The 19223-nt window shown below is 39.4% G+C and overlaps 1 protein-coding gene across 2 annotated transcripts in view; it reads right to left on the bottom strand.

Annotated features, from left to right (window-relative positions):
- The window catches only part of CAMKMT (calmodulin-lysine N-methyltransferase), a 375471-nt gene that overhangs the window by 340061 nt on the left and 16187 nt on the right, over nucleotides 1–19223 (bottom strand). For both annotated transcript variants that reach the window (XM_032774926.2, XM_032774934.2), the window contains exon 3: nucleotides 11991–12055. In XM_032774926.2, coding sequence (XP_032630817.1) covers nucleotides 11991–12055 — 65 coding nt within the window. The remainder of the gene's footprint in view (nucleotides 1–11990; nucleotides 12056–19223) is intronic.

Genomic DNA, 19223 nt, shown 5'->3' with positions numbered 1-19223 from the left:
GGGTCCAAAAACTTCCATCACACTAAATGCAGGGTAGCGGTATAGCGGGGTTTGTCACTGATGTGCGCCGCTAGTGCCCCGCAGGGGAGAGGAGTCATGGCCCCCCGCCTGCCGGGGACAGAGAACTCCGGAGCTGTGGGTGCCAGTTCTCACTGTCCCTGGTAGGCGCGGGGCCGCGGCTTCTCTCCTGCTTCAAGAGGAGCCGCGGCTCCCCGCCTGCAGAAGATAGAGAACTCCGAGGCTGTGGGTGCCAGTGCTCTCTGTCCCTGGCACAGGGGCAGCTCTAGGAATTTTGCCGCCTCAAGCATGGCAGGCAGGCTGCCTTCCGCGGCTTGCCTGTGGAGGGTCCGCTGGTCTTGCGTCTTCAGCAGACCTCCCGCAGGTCCTCCGAAGCCGTGGGACCAGTGGATTCTTCGCAGGGAAGCTGTGGAAGGCAGCCTGCCTGCCACCCTCGCGGCACCAGCAGAGTGCCCCCGGCGGCTTGCTGCTCCAAGCAAGCGCTGCTTCAAGAGGAGCCGCGGCCCCCCACCTGCCGGGGAGAGAGAACTCCGGGGCTGCGGGCACCAGTGCTCTCTGTCCCCGGCAGGCGCGGGGCCGCAGCTTCTCTCCGGCTTCAAGAGAAGCCATGGCTCCCCGCCTGCTGCGGGCCCCAGAGTTCTCTGTCCCCGGCAGGCAGGGAGCCGCGGCTCCTCTTGAAGCGGGAGAGAAGCCGCAGACCCACGCCTGCCAGGGACAGAGAGCACCGGCCCTGGCAACCCGGAGAAGCCAGAGAGAAGCTGCGGCCCCGCTCCTGCTGTGGACAGAGAGCACTGGCGCCCGCAGCCTTGGAGTTCTCTGTCCCCGGCAGGTGGGGGGCTGCAGCTTCTCTCCCCTGCCATGGTGTTGGGGATCATTGGTACAGAACCGTAATGTATTATGTCTTAAAGGGGAACCAACCTGTGATCGTGTTATATGCGATTTCATGTTATGGCGAGGCGCGTTATTGCAAGGTTTGACTGTAGTCTTAATTATTATTTGAATTTGGTGAGAAGTGGACTTTTTGAACTATGGGGTTAGGGGTTATGGTTCATCAGAAGCCTGTAAGTGAGAAGAACAACAGGCCTTAGAGAGCAGGGAACAGAAAGATTACCGGAAGGCCAATGTTATGTCCCCTTTTTGCTAAATAGGGAAGTATCAACTTGTAGACCAGCACCACATATGCAGCACCAGGACGGAGAAGGACTAGATTTTATTCTCACTCCTAACACAAATCTTCCTCTGCAGTCTTAGCCTGATTTCTGTGTCTCCATCTGTAAGATAGAGATATTTTTCCTAACTTAATGCAACTTAATTCTTTAACATTTGTAAAGAACTTTGAGATCCTTGGGTAGTAAACATTACAGAAGTGCAAAATATTAAGTGGAAGAGTGGACTAAAAGAGGTAAAAATGTGACCTATGAGATACAATTTTGAAGTCTCAGAGACAAATTCTATGTCCTCAGACCCTATCTACACGATGGATACCTTTTCCTTCCTGGAGCTACTACAGAGTGTTTTCACTACTATGGAGTGTGACAGGGTCAGGCCAGATCAATACAGGAGAGTGTAGGAAGAAAGGTATTAGCCTCAGGATAAGCAGCTTCCTCTTCTCCTGGTAACTGAGCAGGGGTTACTCCAAGTTAATTAGAACATCTGAAGCCAGAATGTGTTAGAAGCCTTCCCCCTAGCCAGTCAGGTGGGGTGATAGGCATTGTGAGAGTGAAGGCATGCTGTTGTAGAGTTGACAGGTGCGGAAGCTGACAAGGACCAGGGGAGACCCCCACACGTACAGGAGCTAGGGACCCTTCCATATCCAAAGACTGAAGAAAAGGACCCCGCCAGAGGGGAGAGATTGAGCTGTGCACTTGGTGTGGTGCTCCATGCCCAGAAGGTCCACCAGAGACTAGGAGCTCTCTGTCCCCTGGCAGGAGGGTTGGGAGGAACCCTGCTCAAGCAAAGTGGAGAAAATAAGCCAAGGGGTCTGGGGAAGTAACCCAGAGAAGCTAGCAGCTGTCCTGGGAACTGGCAGAGTGAGGCTGCTACTTGTAGGGTCCCTGGGTTGGGGCCTGGAATAGAGGGCAGGACCCTTATCCCCTTTTTCCTCTCACTGGATGTCCACCGAGGAGGGCAGAAGCCCCAGTGAAACAGTGAGGGCCTAGCAGGCCCAGAAACGGGAAGACCACTTGAAGACAGAATTTCCCCACCCACTATAAACAGAGTATGGGGAGAATTCTGAGAGACAAGATGCTATCCTGACCCTCCGCTAGAAGGAAACGCGGGACCCACGAAGACAGAGAAGAAGAGCTGCTACAAGAGACGTAGTAGGTACCTATATTTTAAAATACATTTTTAAGAAGTTACACACTGTACTTGGAAATTGGTAATTTGTAACTTTCCAAGGGGCAACTTCAGGAAGTACACAGTAGATTATTGCCCTCACTCACACACCGTGGGAAGTGTCACACATCTTGAATTTTTTCACTTAAAAACTTGGAAGTTGTACCCATTTCTCTCTCAAAGGGATATGCATAAAAACATAACATAAGAACATATGAATGGCCATAGTGGGTCAGACCAAAGGTCCACTAGCCCAGTATCCTGTCTACCAACAGTGGCCAATACCAGGTGCCCCAGAGAGAGTGAACGTAACAGGTAATGATCAAATGATCTCTTTCCTGCCATCCGTCTCCACCCTCTGACAAACAAAAGCTAGGGACACCATTCCTCACCCATCCTGGCTAATAGCCATTAATGGATTTAACCTCCATGAATTTATCTAGTTCTCTTTTAAACCTTGTTATAGTCCTAGCCTTCACAGCCGCCTCAGGCAAGGAGTTCCACTGGTTGACTGTGCGCTGTGTAAAGAACTTCCTTTTATTTGTTTTAAACCTGCTGCCCATCAATTTCATTTGGTGGCCCCTAGTTATTATATTATGGGAACAAGTAAATAACTTTTCCTTATTCACTTTCTCTACACCACTCATGCTTTAATATACCTCTATTATGTCCCCCCATGCAGTTCTGACATGACCAAGAATAATTCTAAATGTCAATTATGTGGGACGAGACTGGGAAGAAGCTAAATGGCAATTTTAGGGGGGACATCTAGTGATGAATGGTGGGAGGCAGGGAGCATCAAGAGGGGAATACTTCTTCCATCACAGAAAACAAAGAATCTCCCCAAAAATAGAGGAGGAGGAGTTTGTGCATCAGCATTTGCAGAATGTGTCATACTCCCTTGTGGCAGCTAACTGAATGACATGTTACATGAAATGCAGGAGCAGCATGCACCTCTCCTGCCGATAAAGGATGTCAGCCGACCCTTTTCCCTAGATAGCTTGATGGCATCTCTGTCCAGGCGTGATGAATCAGTAGCTGCTACAAGCTCTCCATAGCGGATCTCAGATATCTTTGAGCTACCCAGTGAGACCTCTGAAGAAACTAGTAGGCCTCTGAAGAGAACCTTACATTCCACTGCTGGGAAGAAAAAAAACAGCCTCTACTTCCAGTTATTTGAGGGGAAAAGGAGAGTGTAAGAAAATGTGATTCTTGTCTGTAATTTAGCAATCGTATTTTCTTCCACAACAGCACATTTCTAAAAATACAAAAAGATTGGAGTGGGGAAGTTATGTTAAAAGTAATTGATTTAGAATGAAAAATCATAATTTACAAAATGAATATGATTTGAAAAAATATTGATTGAAAAAAATTATGGAAAATAGAAATAGAAAATACATATACCAAATTATTTCTCAAAATTTAGTACAAAAGGGTGTTCAACTTAACTAGAAAAAGCAGATACTGTTTTGTAATTAATATTTTTCAAGATGTTATTGTACATAAGTAGGAAGAAAGAAAGGAAAGTTAACATAGCTGATGCTTATTTTCGAAAACTCAAACAAACAGTTCATTTTGGAAGGAGAGGGAATCAAATTTGTAAAAAGAATATCCATGTTCTAAAAGATGACATTGATGTTTTTGAATTTCTAGCATCTCAATCAAAATTCACTAGAGTAAAAACAATTCAATAGATAATGAGAGTCTTCGCTATTGTTTATGATGAATAGAATGTAAAAATGAGTTCAGTAACAAGAAAAATATCTACTCATCATGCTTTCAGAAATCCATGTTGAAGTTTCAATCTATGACATTTTTGACAAACAACCAAAACAGATATTAAAAAATATGTATCAAGAAAATAAATTGGTCTTTGGACTCTACAAATAAACATGTAATTTTACCGTGGGTGGAATTTATGTTAGGTTAACTATTCCCAGACCTTCATTTTTCTGAGTGCATTACTATATCCAACTGTACAACAGTTTGGGAACTGAGAGTTTTGTATTTGCATACTCATGTAATGAATATGTTACAAGATGTTATTGTACAGAACAATAACTAGAAAAAGCAGGTAAGTCCAACATCTTCCTACCTAAACTTTGATAAATAATTTGGTATGCATTATTATATTCCCTTTTTCACAGAGAAGCAAGTCAACAAGGAAATCTCTCCATATTAATTCCTGCATATTACCAAATCAGTTTAATTGTCCTCTGTACCCTAACAGAGATTACAAGTGGCTAATGCTCAAAAAAAGAAATAATATAAGAAAAATGGCAATTTATCATGCAAACTACTATTGAAAATCAGAAAGTAACCCATCATTGTTAGAATCCACTACTAGGTATGCCTCAGACAGAATTTTTATGGAGCTGCAAAGAAGACAACGTGGTATTGTTTGACTCTAGTAAGTCATATTCTATAAGTGAAGTTTTACAGTATAGTTAAAACAGAATTAGAGTCAGTAGAACTAAAAAAATCTACAACTTACCAATTAAATGTTGAAAGTTTAAGTCTTCACGGTAACTGTATCTGCTTACTGCAACAGCTACTTTAGAGTGTATGCCTGGTAGTTCTGTAACTGCAGCACCCTCTGCTGCTTTTTCAGTTCCAGAACATGTAATTTTACACTCAAATGGAATCACACAAATAGTCAATTAACTAGAAAACCAAAACTTGACTTACAGTGATTTCAAATCAAAGGAATGTTTGCACAATTGAATAATCTTATATAAAGTTTACAAGAGGAAAAAGTATTTTTCTAAGCAAACTCATTCCTGTGGTAGATGTGCACCTTCACATCTTGACAACATTCCAGAGTATGCTGTTGGCATCAAAAGCATATGGCAGCATCAAGTGGATATTACCTGAAAACTCCACAATGCTTAACAATTTTATTTCATAGCTTCCTACACGAGGCAATTTGTTTAGGCTTGCAGCAAGTAATGCAGGAGATTTATAATCTTTTGGTAATTTTATCTTTTAGTCATTTCACTTGATTAGGTTTACTTGTAATTAATACATAAATAATCTAAGGATGTCTATTGTATGATATAATCATGTAACTATTGTGGGCCCAGATTGCCTGCTTCTATTGGAGGAGGCCAAAGAGAGGAAACACTCAAAAGAATCTCCTTGCAGACTTTCCCCCCCAAATAATCTACTGATATGGGGGACTGTCTCTATATGGAATGAGCAAGGTGTCTACCCTCCAGAGCCTGCTGACACCACCCCATGATATCAGCACAGCTTCACTAGACCACTCTGCTAGGGCTTCACCTGTTGGCCACAGCTAGCAGAACTTCCTTTAAAGAAGCATCATAAAGTTAATAAAGCTGTATCACCTTCTTAGAAGACACCACACTGTTGTCCATGGAGAATGAACTAATCATTCCTCAACCTCACACTACTCCTACACTTTCTTTAAAAATAAATAAATAAATAATAAATACTGATTTCCAGTTGTGATTTTTACACCTTCTAGCAGTAATCTTTTAATGAAAAATACATCCTTTGAAATGTTTTTTTTAGAAAGAGACAGAAACCAGGGACAAGGGTGCAGTCTGAGCAAGACGTTAAAGCAGCAGTTTCCAAGTTTAATGCCAGAAGCCTCATGTACATAGTTTACTGTAGCTACTTCTACTGGCTCTGTGGAAGAATTATTCAAGGTTCTTTTTTCATATACTCTTACCTGTATCAGGTAATACTTTTGGAAGCAATCACATGTATTCTTTAACACCAGTTTATGCATATTTTATATAATGCTGCCAGCTAGTGGCTCACCTTAGAATGAGTTAATGTCTACTGGGAATTGTAACAGGTAATATGTACTTCCATCTGCTCTATCATTCTATTCTTGGTGATGTACAGTGATGTCACTGGACTATTTAAAGAATTATGGGGAAAAAGAGTAAAGTACAGTGAAACAGATACTAAACCACCACACAAGAGACTAACAAGAAATGGTCTTTTAAAGAAGGTTGTGTTAATAAAGGTAGCTGGGAATCTTACTGGAAAAAGCTAAGAAATAAGATATTAAATCATACTTATTTGATATCAAAACAAAGTTATGATTTAGAGAACATTTGATGTGCAAATATATAAAATTATTTTATTTTTATAAAACACTTTAAATATCAATATTTAATAAAAGCATATATGTAATGTATATAAACTCTCTTGTAGCCAAAACACTGGTGCTATATATAGCAGAGATATATGGTAGGCAAAACAAAAATGCAAATATTTTATATTTTTATCTAATAATCAGGCAAAAACCCTACAGCAATGTACAGATCTATGCAAAGAGCAGAGTCTTCTGTGAGCAACCTACATGTATATAGTGTGTCCCTAATGAGTACTAAAGTCCATACCTGGGAGGCCTGTTGAGCTGGAAAGGGTATTACTGTATACAGGACCATTGCTGTATCTGTCTGTAACACACTGCTGGAACTAGCTGGAGTTGTGAGCCACAGTGTTACCTCTCTGTCTTAGCAAGAGTGAGCTTTACTAGAAATTAGACTGTGTCAGCCCCCTGTCACACCAGTTTGTCTTCCTCACTGGCAAGTTCCTCAAGGCTCTCCCAGCCCAAACATCACCTAGCAGGTAACCATCAGTGAATGTCAGCCCTCAAGCTTCTCAGAGATGTTTCTCTGCATTACAAAGCCCCTACCACTCTGCATTCACAGAAAATATTAAGTTTGCTGCTCTTTTTTAAAAAGTCAGTCCATTACAGCTTATTAACTTAACTGGAGTAAACACACCCTTCCCTTTAAACACAACACTCAATTAGTTTATAGTAAAAATAAAACAGGCTTATTAACAAAAAACATAGGTTAAATGATACCAAGTAGAAGGAATAAAGATAGAAATGGGTACAAGAAAATAAAAATGAAAACACACATCTAAAAGACTTAATCTAGCTTGATATAGTCTTTGTTCAAGATTGTTTCTCTGACCTTCACGCTCCTTTTCAGCTTTTACTCAGACCAGCCTGCTCAGGATGCATCACAGAGATCAAATTGCTTGGTCCCTTTGTATCTAAGGGGAAGGATAAAGATGGAGTGTCTCTCTGTTTCCTCATATCCCCAAAGGGATTGTTTTTGTCTTAGAAGGCAGGAAGGTCTCCTGGGGATTCAGCCTCCTGTGTCTCTGTGGGGTACAGGAGCCATATTAATTTTCCATTTCTCGAGTTCAGGATCATAATATGCCTGCTGATTTAGCTCAATGGCTTTGTTTACTGCTAATATGTAAACTGAGGCAAACCCATATTCCTTTGTCCAGGACAGACCTGTTTATCACATTTACCTAGGCTTGGAATTAAACATGTTCTAATACAGTGGTTCTCAAACTTTTTTTTCCGCGGACCACTTGAAAATTGCTGATGGTCTCAGTGGACCACTTAATGAGCTTTCCAAATGTTTTCTGTCCCATTAGTTAACTGTTGTAAAGTGCTTTAGATAAAAGCGTTATATCAAAAAAAGTAATAATAATAAACTTTTTTTGTTCTACAAATAAAAGCACACAACTTACATTTTAATATCAGTAGTCTTACCTTTCTAATGCAATGGATGTGCCCTCTCTCCCCCGCTGTGGCAGTCCCCTGAGCTGGGGCTGGGAAGGAGGAGGTGTCCTCTTCCTTTCTCCCCCGCCACAGCAGCCACAGATCTGGGGCTGAGAAGGAGGGCCGTCTCTTCCAGGCAGCTGCAACCCTGGAGCTGGGGAAAGATGCCTCTTTCTCTGACCGCCACAGCCCTGCATGTCCCAAATTCCTCCCACCCCCTCTTCTCACCCCACTGCCTCCTCCTATCTGTCTCTTATTCCTCCCAAGGCCACAACCTCACCTTACATGTGTGTCTTCTCCAGGGTCCACCCACCTAATTAGTGGAGCCACACCTGCACAGCTCCACTAATTAGGGGGGTGGCCCTTCATTCTCTCATGTGCGGCCACCCAGCGGCGCACCTTAGAAGAAACTATCCATGGACCACCTGAATGGAGCTCATGGACCACTGGGTGGTTCACAGACCACATTTTGAGAACCTCTGTTCTAATAACATCACACAGGGAGAATCCATAATTTCACATATAACTAACACATACATTTTACAATTATATTAATAACCAGCGTGTTACTACTTTTTAAATGATACCTCACAAGGCATGTTTTGAAAAAATATCATTGCAGTAATGTGTGGAGTATGAATTAGAATAGGGCCGTACCTAAGGGGCTGTGGGGTCCGGGGTGGAAGGACGAATCCATCACTTCCGGGACCGATCATGCTAAGCGGGGGAGGTTGTGCCTCCCCAAACAGCCAGGCGTGGCCTCGCTCACAGTCCCCCCCACTCAGTGCCTTATTTGCCAGTGTTGCTGGGCTCCAGGGGGCTGGGGCCACTCTGTCTGCCTTCCCAGGGCCAGAGAGGCCACAGCAGCAACACTGCATGCTCTCCCTCCTGGCACTCCGGGACTGGGGAGGCTGCAGCAGTGGTGCCACGCGCTCTCTCTTCCAGCGCTCCAGGATCACGGAGGTCATGGTGCTGCGTGCTCTCCCTCGGGTGGAAGGTGCGGAGTTAGGGGTAGCCTTTTGCAGCCAGCGGTTCACACACCACCCATATGTGCCAGCCCACAGGGCCCCCCAAAGTACGGGGCCCAGAGCGGTCACCCTGATTTGCCGTACACTAGAGACGGCTCTGCAGGATGCCTAGGGACACACTGTCACTGACTAGTTGCATTACAGTTAGTTGCTTAACAGAAGTAATTTAACATTTTAAAATGCTAGGGGATACCTTAGGACTGTCACTTAGGAGAGACTGTGGAGTTCTTTAAAAACAGACACTGGTTTATATAGAAAAGGTCAAACATAACACTAGAAAAATCCAAGTAGGAGACATCTAGAAAATAATGAATAATCTAACCTCAGAATGTTTAGGCAAATACTCTAATATCACTATTTCCTTAATCATAATTTAGAAACTACTGCACAAGAGTCACAGGTATTAATTTTATTGTAAAATTAAGTTAAAGAAGATAAATGCTGGAGGACTAACTGCCCACAGAATAAGGATATTTTAAAAGGGTAAATGGGATGAAAGAAGTAATTAAAGGCCTTTGAGCCTGACATTGATCTTAGGCAAAATAATGAAACAGCTGTTACAGGATTAATAAAGAATTAAAGGAGGATAATATAAGCAATGCCAACCAAGATGGATTACGGAAAATAGATCTGATCAATCTTACCTGATTTTTTTAAATGAAATTACAAGTTTGGTTGATAATGGTAACACTATTTAATATTTTTATCAGTGATCTTTAAGAAAACATAAAATCATCACTGATAAAGTTTACAGATTATACAGAGAATAATGTAGAGGTCAGGTCACTGATACAGAGTGATCTAGAATGCTCTGGTAAGCTAGGTGCAAGCAAACAACAGGTGTTTCAATACAGCCAAATGTGAAGTCACACATCCAGGAATACAGAATGCAGGCCATACGTACAAAACGGAGGAATTTATTCTTGGAAGCAATGACTCTGAAAAAGATTCGTCAGACATGATGAATAATCAGCTAAACATGAGCTCCCAGTGTGATTTTGTGGCCAAAAAGGCTAATGAGAGCCTTGGATGTATAAACAGTAGGAGTAGAGAGGTTATAATACCTCTGTATTTGGCACTGGTGCAACTGCTACTGGAATACTGTGTCCAGTTCTGGCATCCACAATTCAAGAAAGATGTTGATAAATTGGAAAGGGTTCAGAGTAAAGCCACAAGAAGAATTAATGGATTAGAAAACATGCTTTATAAGTGTAAAACTCGAGGAAATCTATTTAGCTTATCAAAGAGAAGTTTATAGCTTGGCTTAATCACAGTCTACAAGTATCCATACAGGGTACAAAAATTTGATAATAGAAGTTTCTTTTCTCTAGCAGACAAAGGTATAAAAAGATCCAAAAGTAAGTTAAAACTAGTCAAATTCAGACTAGAAATAAAGCACAAATTTTTAACAGTGAAGGTAACTGACCATTTGAACAACTTACTTAGGGCTGTGGTGGACTCTCCATCACTGGAAACTTTTAAAATCAAGACTGGGTGTTTTTCTAAAAGATATTGTCTAGTTCAAACAGGAAGTAATTCAGGAAGTCTTATGGCCTGTGATATAGAGTAGGTCAGACTAAGTATTCATAATGGTCCCTGCTGGCCACATAATCTATGAATCCATGATAAACTTCATCTTTTTTAAAATTTGATCTGTCATTTAAACAAGAATTTTCAGTATCACCAAACGTTTTTTTCCCCAAAAATCCCAAGGCGTGCTCATAAATCCACATATTCTCCCAATCCTTTCACTTGGCTTAATTATCCAGCTACTGGTGACTCACATTGTCCCCGAAATCAGCCTTTATCACAAAATTTGGATTTTCTCCCGTGGTCTTGATATTATTCCTTTGGCTACTTGTAAATCCTTTAGATCTCATTTCTCTACTGAAATCTGTGAATTGCTTCACTTACCTGGCAGTTCTTCAAAAACACATCTTCTAAATATTTTTTGGCCTGTGCAGCAAAAGTCTGCAGTGTTAAAAAAAGAAGGCTACCAAGTCAAGAATGGATGGCACAGAATGTTAGTCTCAAACAGCTATCCATACTTTGAATTTTCATCCAGAGATTTATTCTCCTTTGAAGTCAAAAAGGTTACTTTAATAAATTGACATTTCTCTGCTCCTGAATTGTCCGTGTTCACTGAAATATAACTTTAGGTTAAGGAGAAACAGAGAGGAATTTTGAGGTGAAACAGGCATATTTGAGAACAGTCTCACGTCATAGTTTGGAGGAGGAGTGGAAAAAAATAACTTGTCTCTTGACTCTGTGATCCTTGAAGATCCCCAACTTTATTCTTTAAGCCTTCCAATTGAAAAAAGCAACAAAAAAATCCAAATCTGGAATAGAGTATGACATACTGAAGGATCAAGCACATAGTACATGCAGACTATTTCTTCAAGAGAGAGCCCGTAACTCTCTTCCTTCCCCACTTGCCATTTTTGTTTCTAACATATTACAGGTCTTCTCAATACCATTGTTTTAAAAGTTCTCAATAAGTAGAATATTGTATCCATTTATTTAAGATTTGCAAATCAGTCCTCAGACAAAAATCTACAGTCTGTTTTGACAGCATTAATGCACCACAGTCAGAGTAGGCTAACATAAGGGCTTTGAAAATCTACTCTATTTCTTCCTTCTCTGATACTACAAAATATCTCCTCAAAGAAATGGAGAACAAATGGTTTTACATCTTGAAATACAAATGCTGCAAGTTACCTGCTTCTATGGCTAACTAGTGGGCAAGAAGTTTTCATTCTTTCTAAAGTGTTGGCCATGCACTTAGCCCCAAAATAAAATTTATAGCCAAGAGGGAAAAACAAAAATCAGAAGTTTGCATTGATCAGACATGACTGTTTTTGCAATTTTAGTATGTAAAATGGCATGAACATACATTTATCAACCATAAGGTTTCATATGCCACCATCACCATAATATCAATGTTTCCCAGGTAAGACAGGTTGGCACAGAACAGTCAGGCTTAACATAATCAGGCTTCAACCTATACAACACTGTACTTATATAATAAATTAATAACTTACAGACATTCCCCGTGTTGTCAAAACTTGTAAGAACTTCTTCGATATCTAAGAGTCCATTGTTACATCTAGAACACAACAGATATTTTCATTTTATCAACAAGTAAAAATATTCTTCAGTCCTCTCTTAAGACAGTGAATTTGCCATACATGTTCATATCTCACAAATCTTTTTACTACACCTTTCATTACTATTCCATGAACACCCATTATTTTAGTCTCTAGGGGAAAGATAATGAGAAGTGTTCCGAAAATAAAGTATTAGAATTAAAATCTGGGAGATTGTTTTAAAAGGTTATATTCTCAACATTGAAGTATTCTTAAAAAACAAGCAAATTGTCCTTAATTAGATTCCATATAGTATAAGTATTATGAGAAAAAACAAACAAACTGAATTCTTAAACAAGGTTTTTAATTATGTTTAATATTTATATATACTCTTAACTTAATGCATTTACTCATTTGTGTTTTTAGAACAAAGCAAAAGGGGTCCAACTGACTAATGACTTGTTTTGCTTTTACACTGGTTTAACTCGATTAAAATAAATGAAGTTACACCAGCATAAAACAAGAGTAACAGATTAAATTTTACTGATCAAGAATGTCAGATACTTAAATTATAGAATACAGTTTAATAAATCATTCAGAGCCACAAAAAGAACCTGCATATAAATTCAGTAATAAATGGTACCTAAAATGTTTACTGTATTAATTTAAATGCTACAGTTTTCAATCTAGAGTCACACAAAAATTGTCGGAATTTATTTAGAATAACTTGATTGCCTCCAAGATTATTTTAAAATACTGTGCCCATCTACCAGCAAAGATAAAACCAAGGATCTTCAGCTCCAAAAATACAGACCCTTCCTGCTTGCATTGAAAGAGTACTTCCATTAGCTGGCAGCAGCAGTAGGCTCTTATTCTCTGTGGACCAGTCACTAGGGCCAGGTGACAGGCTGATCAAGTGTTTCAATACAATACACCTTTTTCAAAACATGGGAAAGTAGAAGTACACCCCTTTAACCATTACAAATTGGTGTCATATGCATAATAAGCACAAACAAGTTTTTAAAGATGTCCGTATTTCTTACCATCAAAGGAACAGAAAATGTGAGTCACAATTTCAAACACTATATACACTGACTGTGGCAAACTGAAACTAAAGGCGGTTAGAACAAATATATCTGCATAAACTGATTTTGGAATTAGAGCAGCCCTCAGTCTCTTCCTTGGTTCCCACATGCACTGCCTTTTTCACCTGCTGAAGTTGATATCCTTGCTCTGCTCTTCTGATTGAACCCCATCCTTAATTCCTTGGGCAGTTTCAATCCATCCCATTCTCTCTCACACACACACTCCCTCCTATGCTTCCCCATCTTCATTTCCTAAAAGTACATTTTTTAGGTTTGCGAGTTGGGTGCAGTGAGCAGAGTCAGGAAAACTTAATTTTTCAAAAGTGGAACCAAATATTTATGAATGATTCAAAAAAATCTAAACCCTTCAGACAAATCAAATCAAGAGACACTATACATTACCATGATCTCAACAAAATCCCAACTACAACTCCATTAAAAATCCTCAGGAGAATTCATCAAAGCAGTGAATTCCTGTACACCACAGCATGCAAACAAAATGTATGTCACTAAGAGTCATCTGCGATATATGGAGTTTTGCATATCACAGCTTGGGTTCAAGAGATTCAAAGGTCATGCCCCTGGCCAAAATCACCCCTGAGTGTTAAATGGGTGAAAGAAAAAAGAACAAACAAAAAAAACAAGGAAACTTGGGGATTGTTTGATTGTTTGTTTGACTGGGGTTTTGTTACTTAATTTTTATTCTTATTTCTCTTCTGAGTCAATTCTTGCAGCAGAGGGTTGTTGCACTGATGAATCATAGTCTAAGACAAGGTCAGTCTTGACCTCTTGCCTATTCTACTATTCGGCAAGTACAGAGTCAAGAATGCCATTTTATTAATTCAGTAGTCATGGCAGCAAACAGAAGTCGGAAACAAAGAATGGAAGACAGCTCAGCTATCATCTTTCTCTGAACATGTGTGTTAATGAATGAGGAACACATCCAATTTCATCTTTCCCATTACAATATAGTTAACTTACTCTTCCATAAACACGAGATGCTTGCACTCTTAAAATGGGATAACTTCTGAAAGAAAAATGAACCTTGGATGCAACTAAAAGTATCTACATACTTCAACCTGTAGAGAAGACACAGCAGTAATCAGCAGAGAATGGGCAGGGATATAATTCATGTTATATACAAACATGCTCCATGGGGATAGAGAAGAGAAGGAAAATGACATTTCTTTCTGTTAAAAAGAGCCTTTCTAATCTTTCAATAATGCAGTAAATACAGGCTTCTAAACCGATACAGGAAGCCTGGGAACATAGATACATAATATTTTTTACTACTTGAAAGAGATGGGAGAAATCCAAAGATTTCAGCATTTACAGTACTTGTTCTTTTTCCAAGAGATTTTCCTTTTTGAAGGAACACTGTTGCAAGAATGTTTATTTTTAAAAGCTTAAATCTTTTGCACTTAGAGAACTGTAGATTGAATAACAGAATCACAGAAAGTATGCATACCCATAAACAAAAATAGATATTAAAATAATTTTTAAATGGTTAAATGTCAAGGTTCAACGGGTTACATGAGCCAAATCGGTATCCTTAAAAAAATGAAAATCCATCCCAAATGAAGCCAGTAAAAAGGAATACAAAAAGTGGCAAGTATCATGCATTATAAAAATTAGGAAAATTACGAGGGAACTTGAAGAACAAATAGCCACATATGTGAAAATAAATTCTTTAATCACATCAGAAGCAGAAAGTTTACAAGAGAATCAGTGGATCAACTGGACTATAAGACAGTTAATGAACTAATGAGAATAAGGACACTGCAAAGAAGTTATACGAATTCTTTTCATCAGTCTTCACAGAACATTTTGGGGAGATACTTCCCCCAGATCTAGTCTTTTCACGTAATAAAGATGAAGTACTGTCAGAGAATGAAGTTTCAAAAGAGGTAGTGCTGGAACAAAGTCAAAGCCATAAAACACCAGGATCGGATGGTATTTATCCAAGAGGACTTAAGAATGAACAAGTTGAGTTGTTATAAAACCTCAGCAAAGTCCCATTTTTCTAGTTCTGCAGGCACCCCAAGATGCACCTTGAGAAAAATTCCAGAATACATGAAGCCAGGCAGCAGAAAATTGCACCATGGGATATCTGCCAAGAATGCTGCATGGTTACACTGAAGAAGCAAAGTGCTATGTGGGACATAATGATTAACAAAAGAGAAGTACCTCAAGACAGCACAGCAAAGTGGTGAGGACACACTTCAGTTCAATATAGTTAATTCTGTGTAATTAGAGTGAACAAACTGATTTAACAACCACATGTAAACAAGCCCTCAGGGTACAATATTCAGATTTACAACACACATGGTATTGTCTTGAGTACAACACTTAGTGCGCACTTAAATCACAGAAAGAAGTGCAACAACCAATGTTTTCAATGTATTTCTCTTTGTCTTAACCAAAAAACATTCCTAATTGTCAACTATGGACATAACTTCAGATACTTAAAATTAAACTATTTTAGAAACGGGAAGGGAAAGTATCTGAAAAAATATTAAAGAGTGAAAAGCACCTTTTCTCCACAACACATAGGAAACTCAACTGCCAAAATGCATTTTAAAAAAAAGTTTAACAAGTCAACGAACAAGGGCATACAGACAAAAGGTGTTCAGAAGGACCAGAAAAAGATGAGCAGTACTCTGTAACTGTACAACAAAAAGTTTCCCCATTTTCCTCATGCATAAGTCCTCGGTTTAATCAGTGGAGAAGAAAATATAGTTATCTTACAGATATACTAAAAATAAAGCACCACGAAGGCTAAGGAAATCTACTGCCAAATAATATTTCCACATAGGAATCAAGAGAAAAAGCAAACGATTGACATGGACTATTATGAAGCTAGAGTTCTAGAAGTAACAGAAAGGAAGAGCAGGAAAGGGTGAAGAATTACTTCTATGTGTAGTTTGCTTAACTGGCAAAGGATTACCTATAACTTGCTAAATATCAGGATCAATTGACAAAGAGGACTGATAAATCTCAGAAGGACTATCATCTCAAAACTCCATATCAAACAAACATTTGGTTTCTTTGCAAATCAGAAAAAAAATCTTCTCTTCAGTTTGAACCACAATTTAGCATGGTAAAGAAATGACAACAGCTTCTTTGTCCATGTACTCTTTTTTCAAATATATAAATCTTAGAGCACAATGGAGCAGTCTCGACTGGCTGAAGGATATCTGAGTTAGGTACCTTTGCCAAATCATTTTTTAAAATCTGCTTTCCTTCTGCAAGGGTGGCATGTATAAGGATCCCTTCACTACTTAAGCCACATATTGCCCCTCACTGAGCAGTAACGGGACGGGAGGAAGTCATCCTTTGTAATTTAGTCATATGCCTCAGATTTACACTCTTTTCCTTCATATCTACATCCCTAAAACTTTCAGTAGGAATTCGAAAGCTCTCAACAGAAATTTCAAAACCCATTCCTAAGGCAATTTTCAACAAGTCCTTTGAAAAGAGACAAATGTCAAGCCCCTCAATTCTGGACAAAAGGTCCAGAATCCTCTGATAATTTATTTTCATACTATTTTCTACAAGTTCACATAAGGGGGGAGATAATATTTTTTACAAATGGCAATTAACATTCTTTGCAGAGATTCAACCTTTTCTGTGAATAGTTGAGATTATTCTTTCTAGCTTTGCATTTTAATATTTAGAGCAAATTACTGATCAATGGAAATAATTCTGCCAGAAAAGTAACACTTTTTTCTCTACTTGCTTAAAACCAGCCAGAAATTTAACAGTAAACAGAGACTGTAAAAGTGAAAAAGTCAGTATCATTAAACTTACTAATAAAAAAAATGATTCTGTTTGAAAGATAGATATCATGGCATATGGGAAAAGTAATATCTTCAGAGCCCATAATGTCTAACCTCCAGAACTATTCAATGTAAAACTAAAATTTAAGAATAAATTTTCCTTTCCATAAGAATAAGTCAATTTGGAAACATGGCATTAAACCATGCACTTATTACTATATGTTTTGTAAAATATCAGCAAAAACTGTTATTTATATATAAAAAAAATCTTCCAGTACAGCTATTGAAGTTGAATACTCAAAAAGAAAAAGAAAAGCTGCTAAAAACTAGCAGCTCGATAAAGACACAACTAAGAATAGAAAAAGTTTTCTACTTCAGTTGAAAGAACTACTTTACTTGACTGCTCACTCCTGTCCCTATAATAGCTGCAAGAGATGAGACTGGGAGACAGGTTTCAAAGTAGTACACAGCCTTGAAGTCCTGTTCAACTCCAAATTTAAAGGCCAGATGGCACCTATGATGAAAAAAAATTCTTCTTTCATAGCTAGCTTGCTAGAAAACTTCATCCCACCCCTTCCTCCCAACGAGTATCAAGCCACGGTGCTGCACGTACACCTCTACCTTGACATAACGCTGTCCTCGGGAGCCAAAAAATCTTACCGCGTTATAGGTGAAACCGTGCTATGTTGAACTTGCTTTGATCCACCGGAGTGCACAGCCCCACCCCCCCAGAGCACTGCTTTACTGCGTTATATCCAAATTTGTGTTATATTGGGTGGCGTTATACCGCGGTAGTGGTGTATTTGTTACCCACAGACTAGATCACTGTAACTCATTTGTAAATCATTTGAAACTGAATGTGAAATTAACTGGAAAGACTTCAGTTTATGCAGAGTAAACCTGCCCACCTTAGCCATGGACTAGGTTTCCATAAATACACTGCCCTATGCACTGGTTCCTTCACTGACTCCTAGTCTAATCTGCCGCCAACTCAATGCCTCAATTCCAATCTTCATAATGAACCAGTTCCCAGATACACTAGAGACAGCATCTTCAGTTATAAAAATGCTAAGACAGTTACATTCTACTAGAACAATCCAGAACACAAAGCCCAGGCTGAATTGGGTGAAAGCGGCACTCATCTGAAGGAACCCAGCTGTAGAACTAACTTCCAGCACAGATTAGACTAAACCAGAGTCTGACCACATTTAGGTCATGCTGCAAGGGCTTCCCCTTTGACAGAGCTTTTCCACCACAAGCAAAATGATATTAGCAACTCCACTTACTTTACCACCACATCCCACATCACTCCCATCCCACACACACCCCAAAAAATCCTACCCTAAGTGTTCTTTCCTGAAGTCAGGAAAGGAAGAAGAGCTGAATATTTCATGAAGGACCTCACTATGACAATCTATTTATTTGGGAGGCACTCAAATACTAAGAGGGATGGAGTCCAGTACAAAAACACAAAGACAGACAGGAAGTGTGGGTGCACAGGAATGGGCCCTGAAGTAGTAACAATGCAGACAAACAGAATTTTATCAAAAAGAAAAGAAAAGAAAAAAACCACACAACACCCCACACAAACTGATATCACACACACATCTTTACACTGAGAATAAACATGAGTAATTTCAATGCAGAGGATAATTCTCTTAAAAAGTTACATGCCTTAAAAGTGGCTTACTACTATAATGCCATTTTTATTACAATACAATAATTTATTTAAAAGTAACACTGAAAGGAAAACTGTCAGACACCACGTTCAATTAAGAATTCAACCAGAGCAGTACAAGTATTTGAGACACAGTGTGTAACAGGAACCCAGCCTTTGAAACGTAGCCATTTAAAGCTTTTAGGAACGATTTTTTGCTATGAAAAGAAAAGCAACTGTGGTGGGAGAGGGGGGAGGGGAAATGCAAAGCAGTGGCACATGGCAGGGGATAATTCTACTACAGCTGATCATGCCTGGACAGAATAGGATGACTTGGGCTATGTTCTTACACTTCACTACACAGATAGACACTATGGTTTATACTTAGCATTTCCAATGTCATGATGCGTATAATTTGCTTTGTGCAGAATCCCATGATATGGTAGCAATTTCATCTTGATAGCCCTGATAAGTTTGTGCTTGGAAGTGCCAAAGCTTTTTCATTGGGTAGCCATCTAGAATTACTCTCTCAAGCTCATTTTAAGGTTGGGTCATTTTATATTTTGTGTTCAACCCTGCAAATGTTTGCTGGACCAGGTCCTAATGTCCCCTGGGCAAAAAGAAACAATGAACCTGAAGAAACAGCTATAGGAAGATAGGAATCTGT

This window comes from Chelonoidis abingdonii, chromosome 3, assembly GCF_003597395.2.
Source record: "Chelonoidis abingdonii isolate Lonesome George chromosome 3, CheloAbing_2.0, whole genome shotgun sequence".
NCBI classification, from domain to species: domain Eukaryota; kingdom Metazoa; phylum Chordata; order Testudines; family Testudinidae; genus Chelonoidis; species Chelonoidis abingdonii.
Note: the sequence above shows the minus strand (reverse complement) of the source record. Positions and strands in the feature narration are given on the sequence as shown.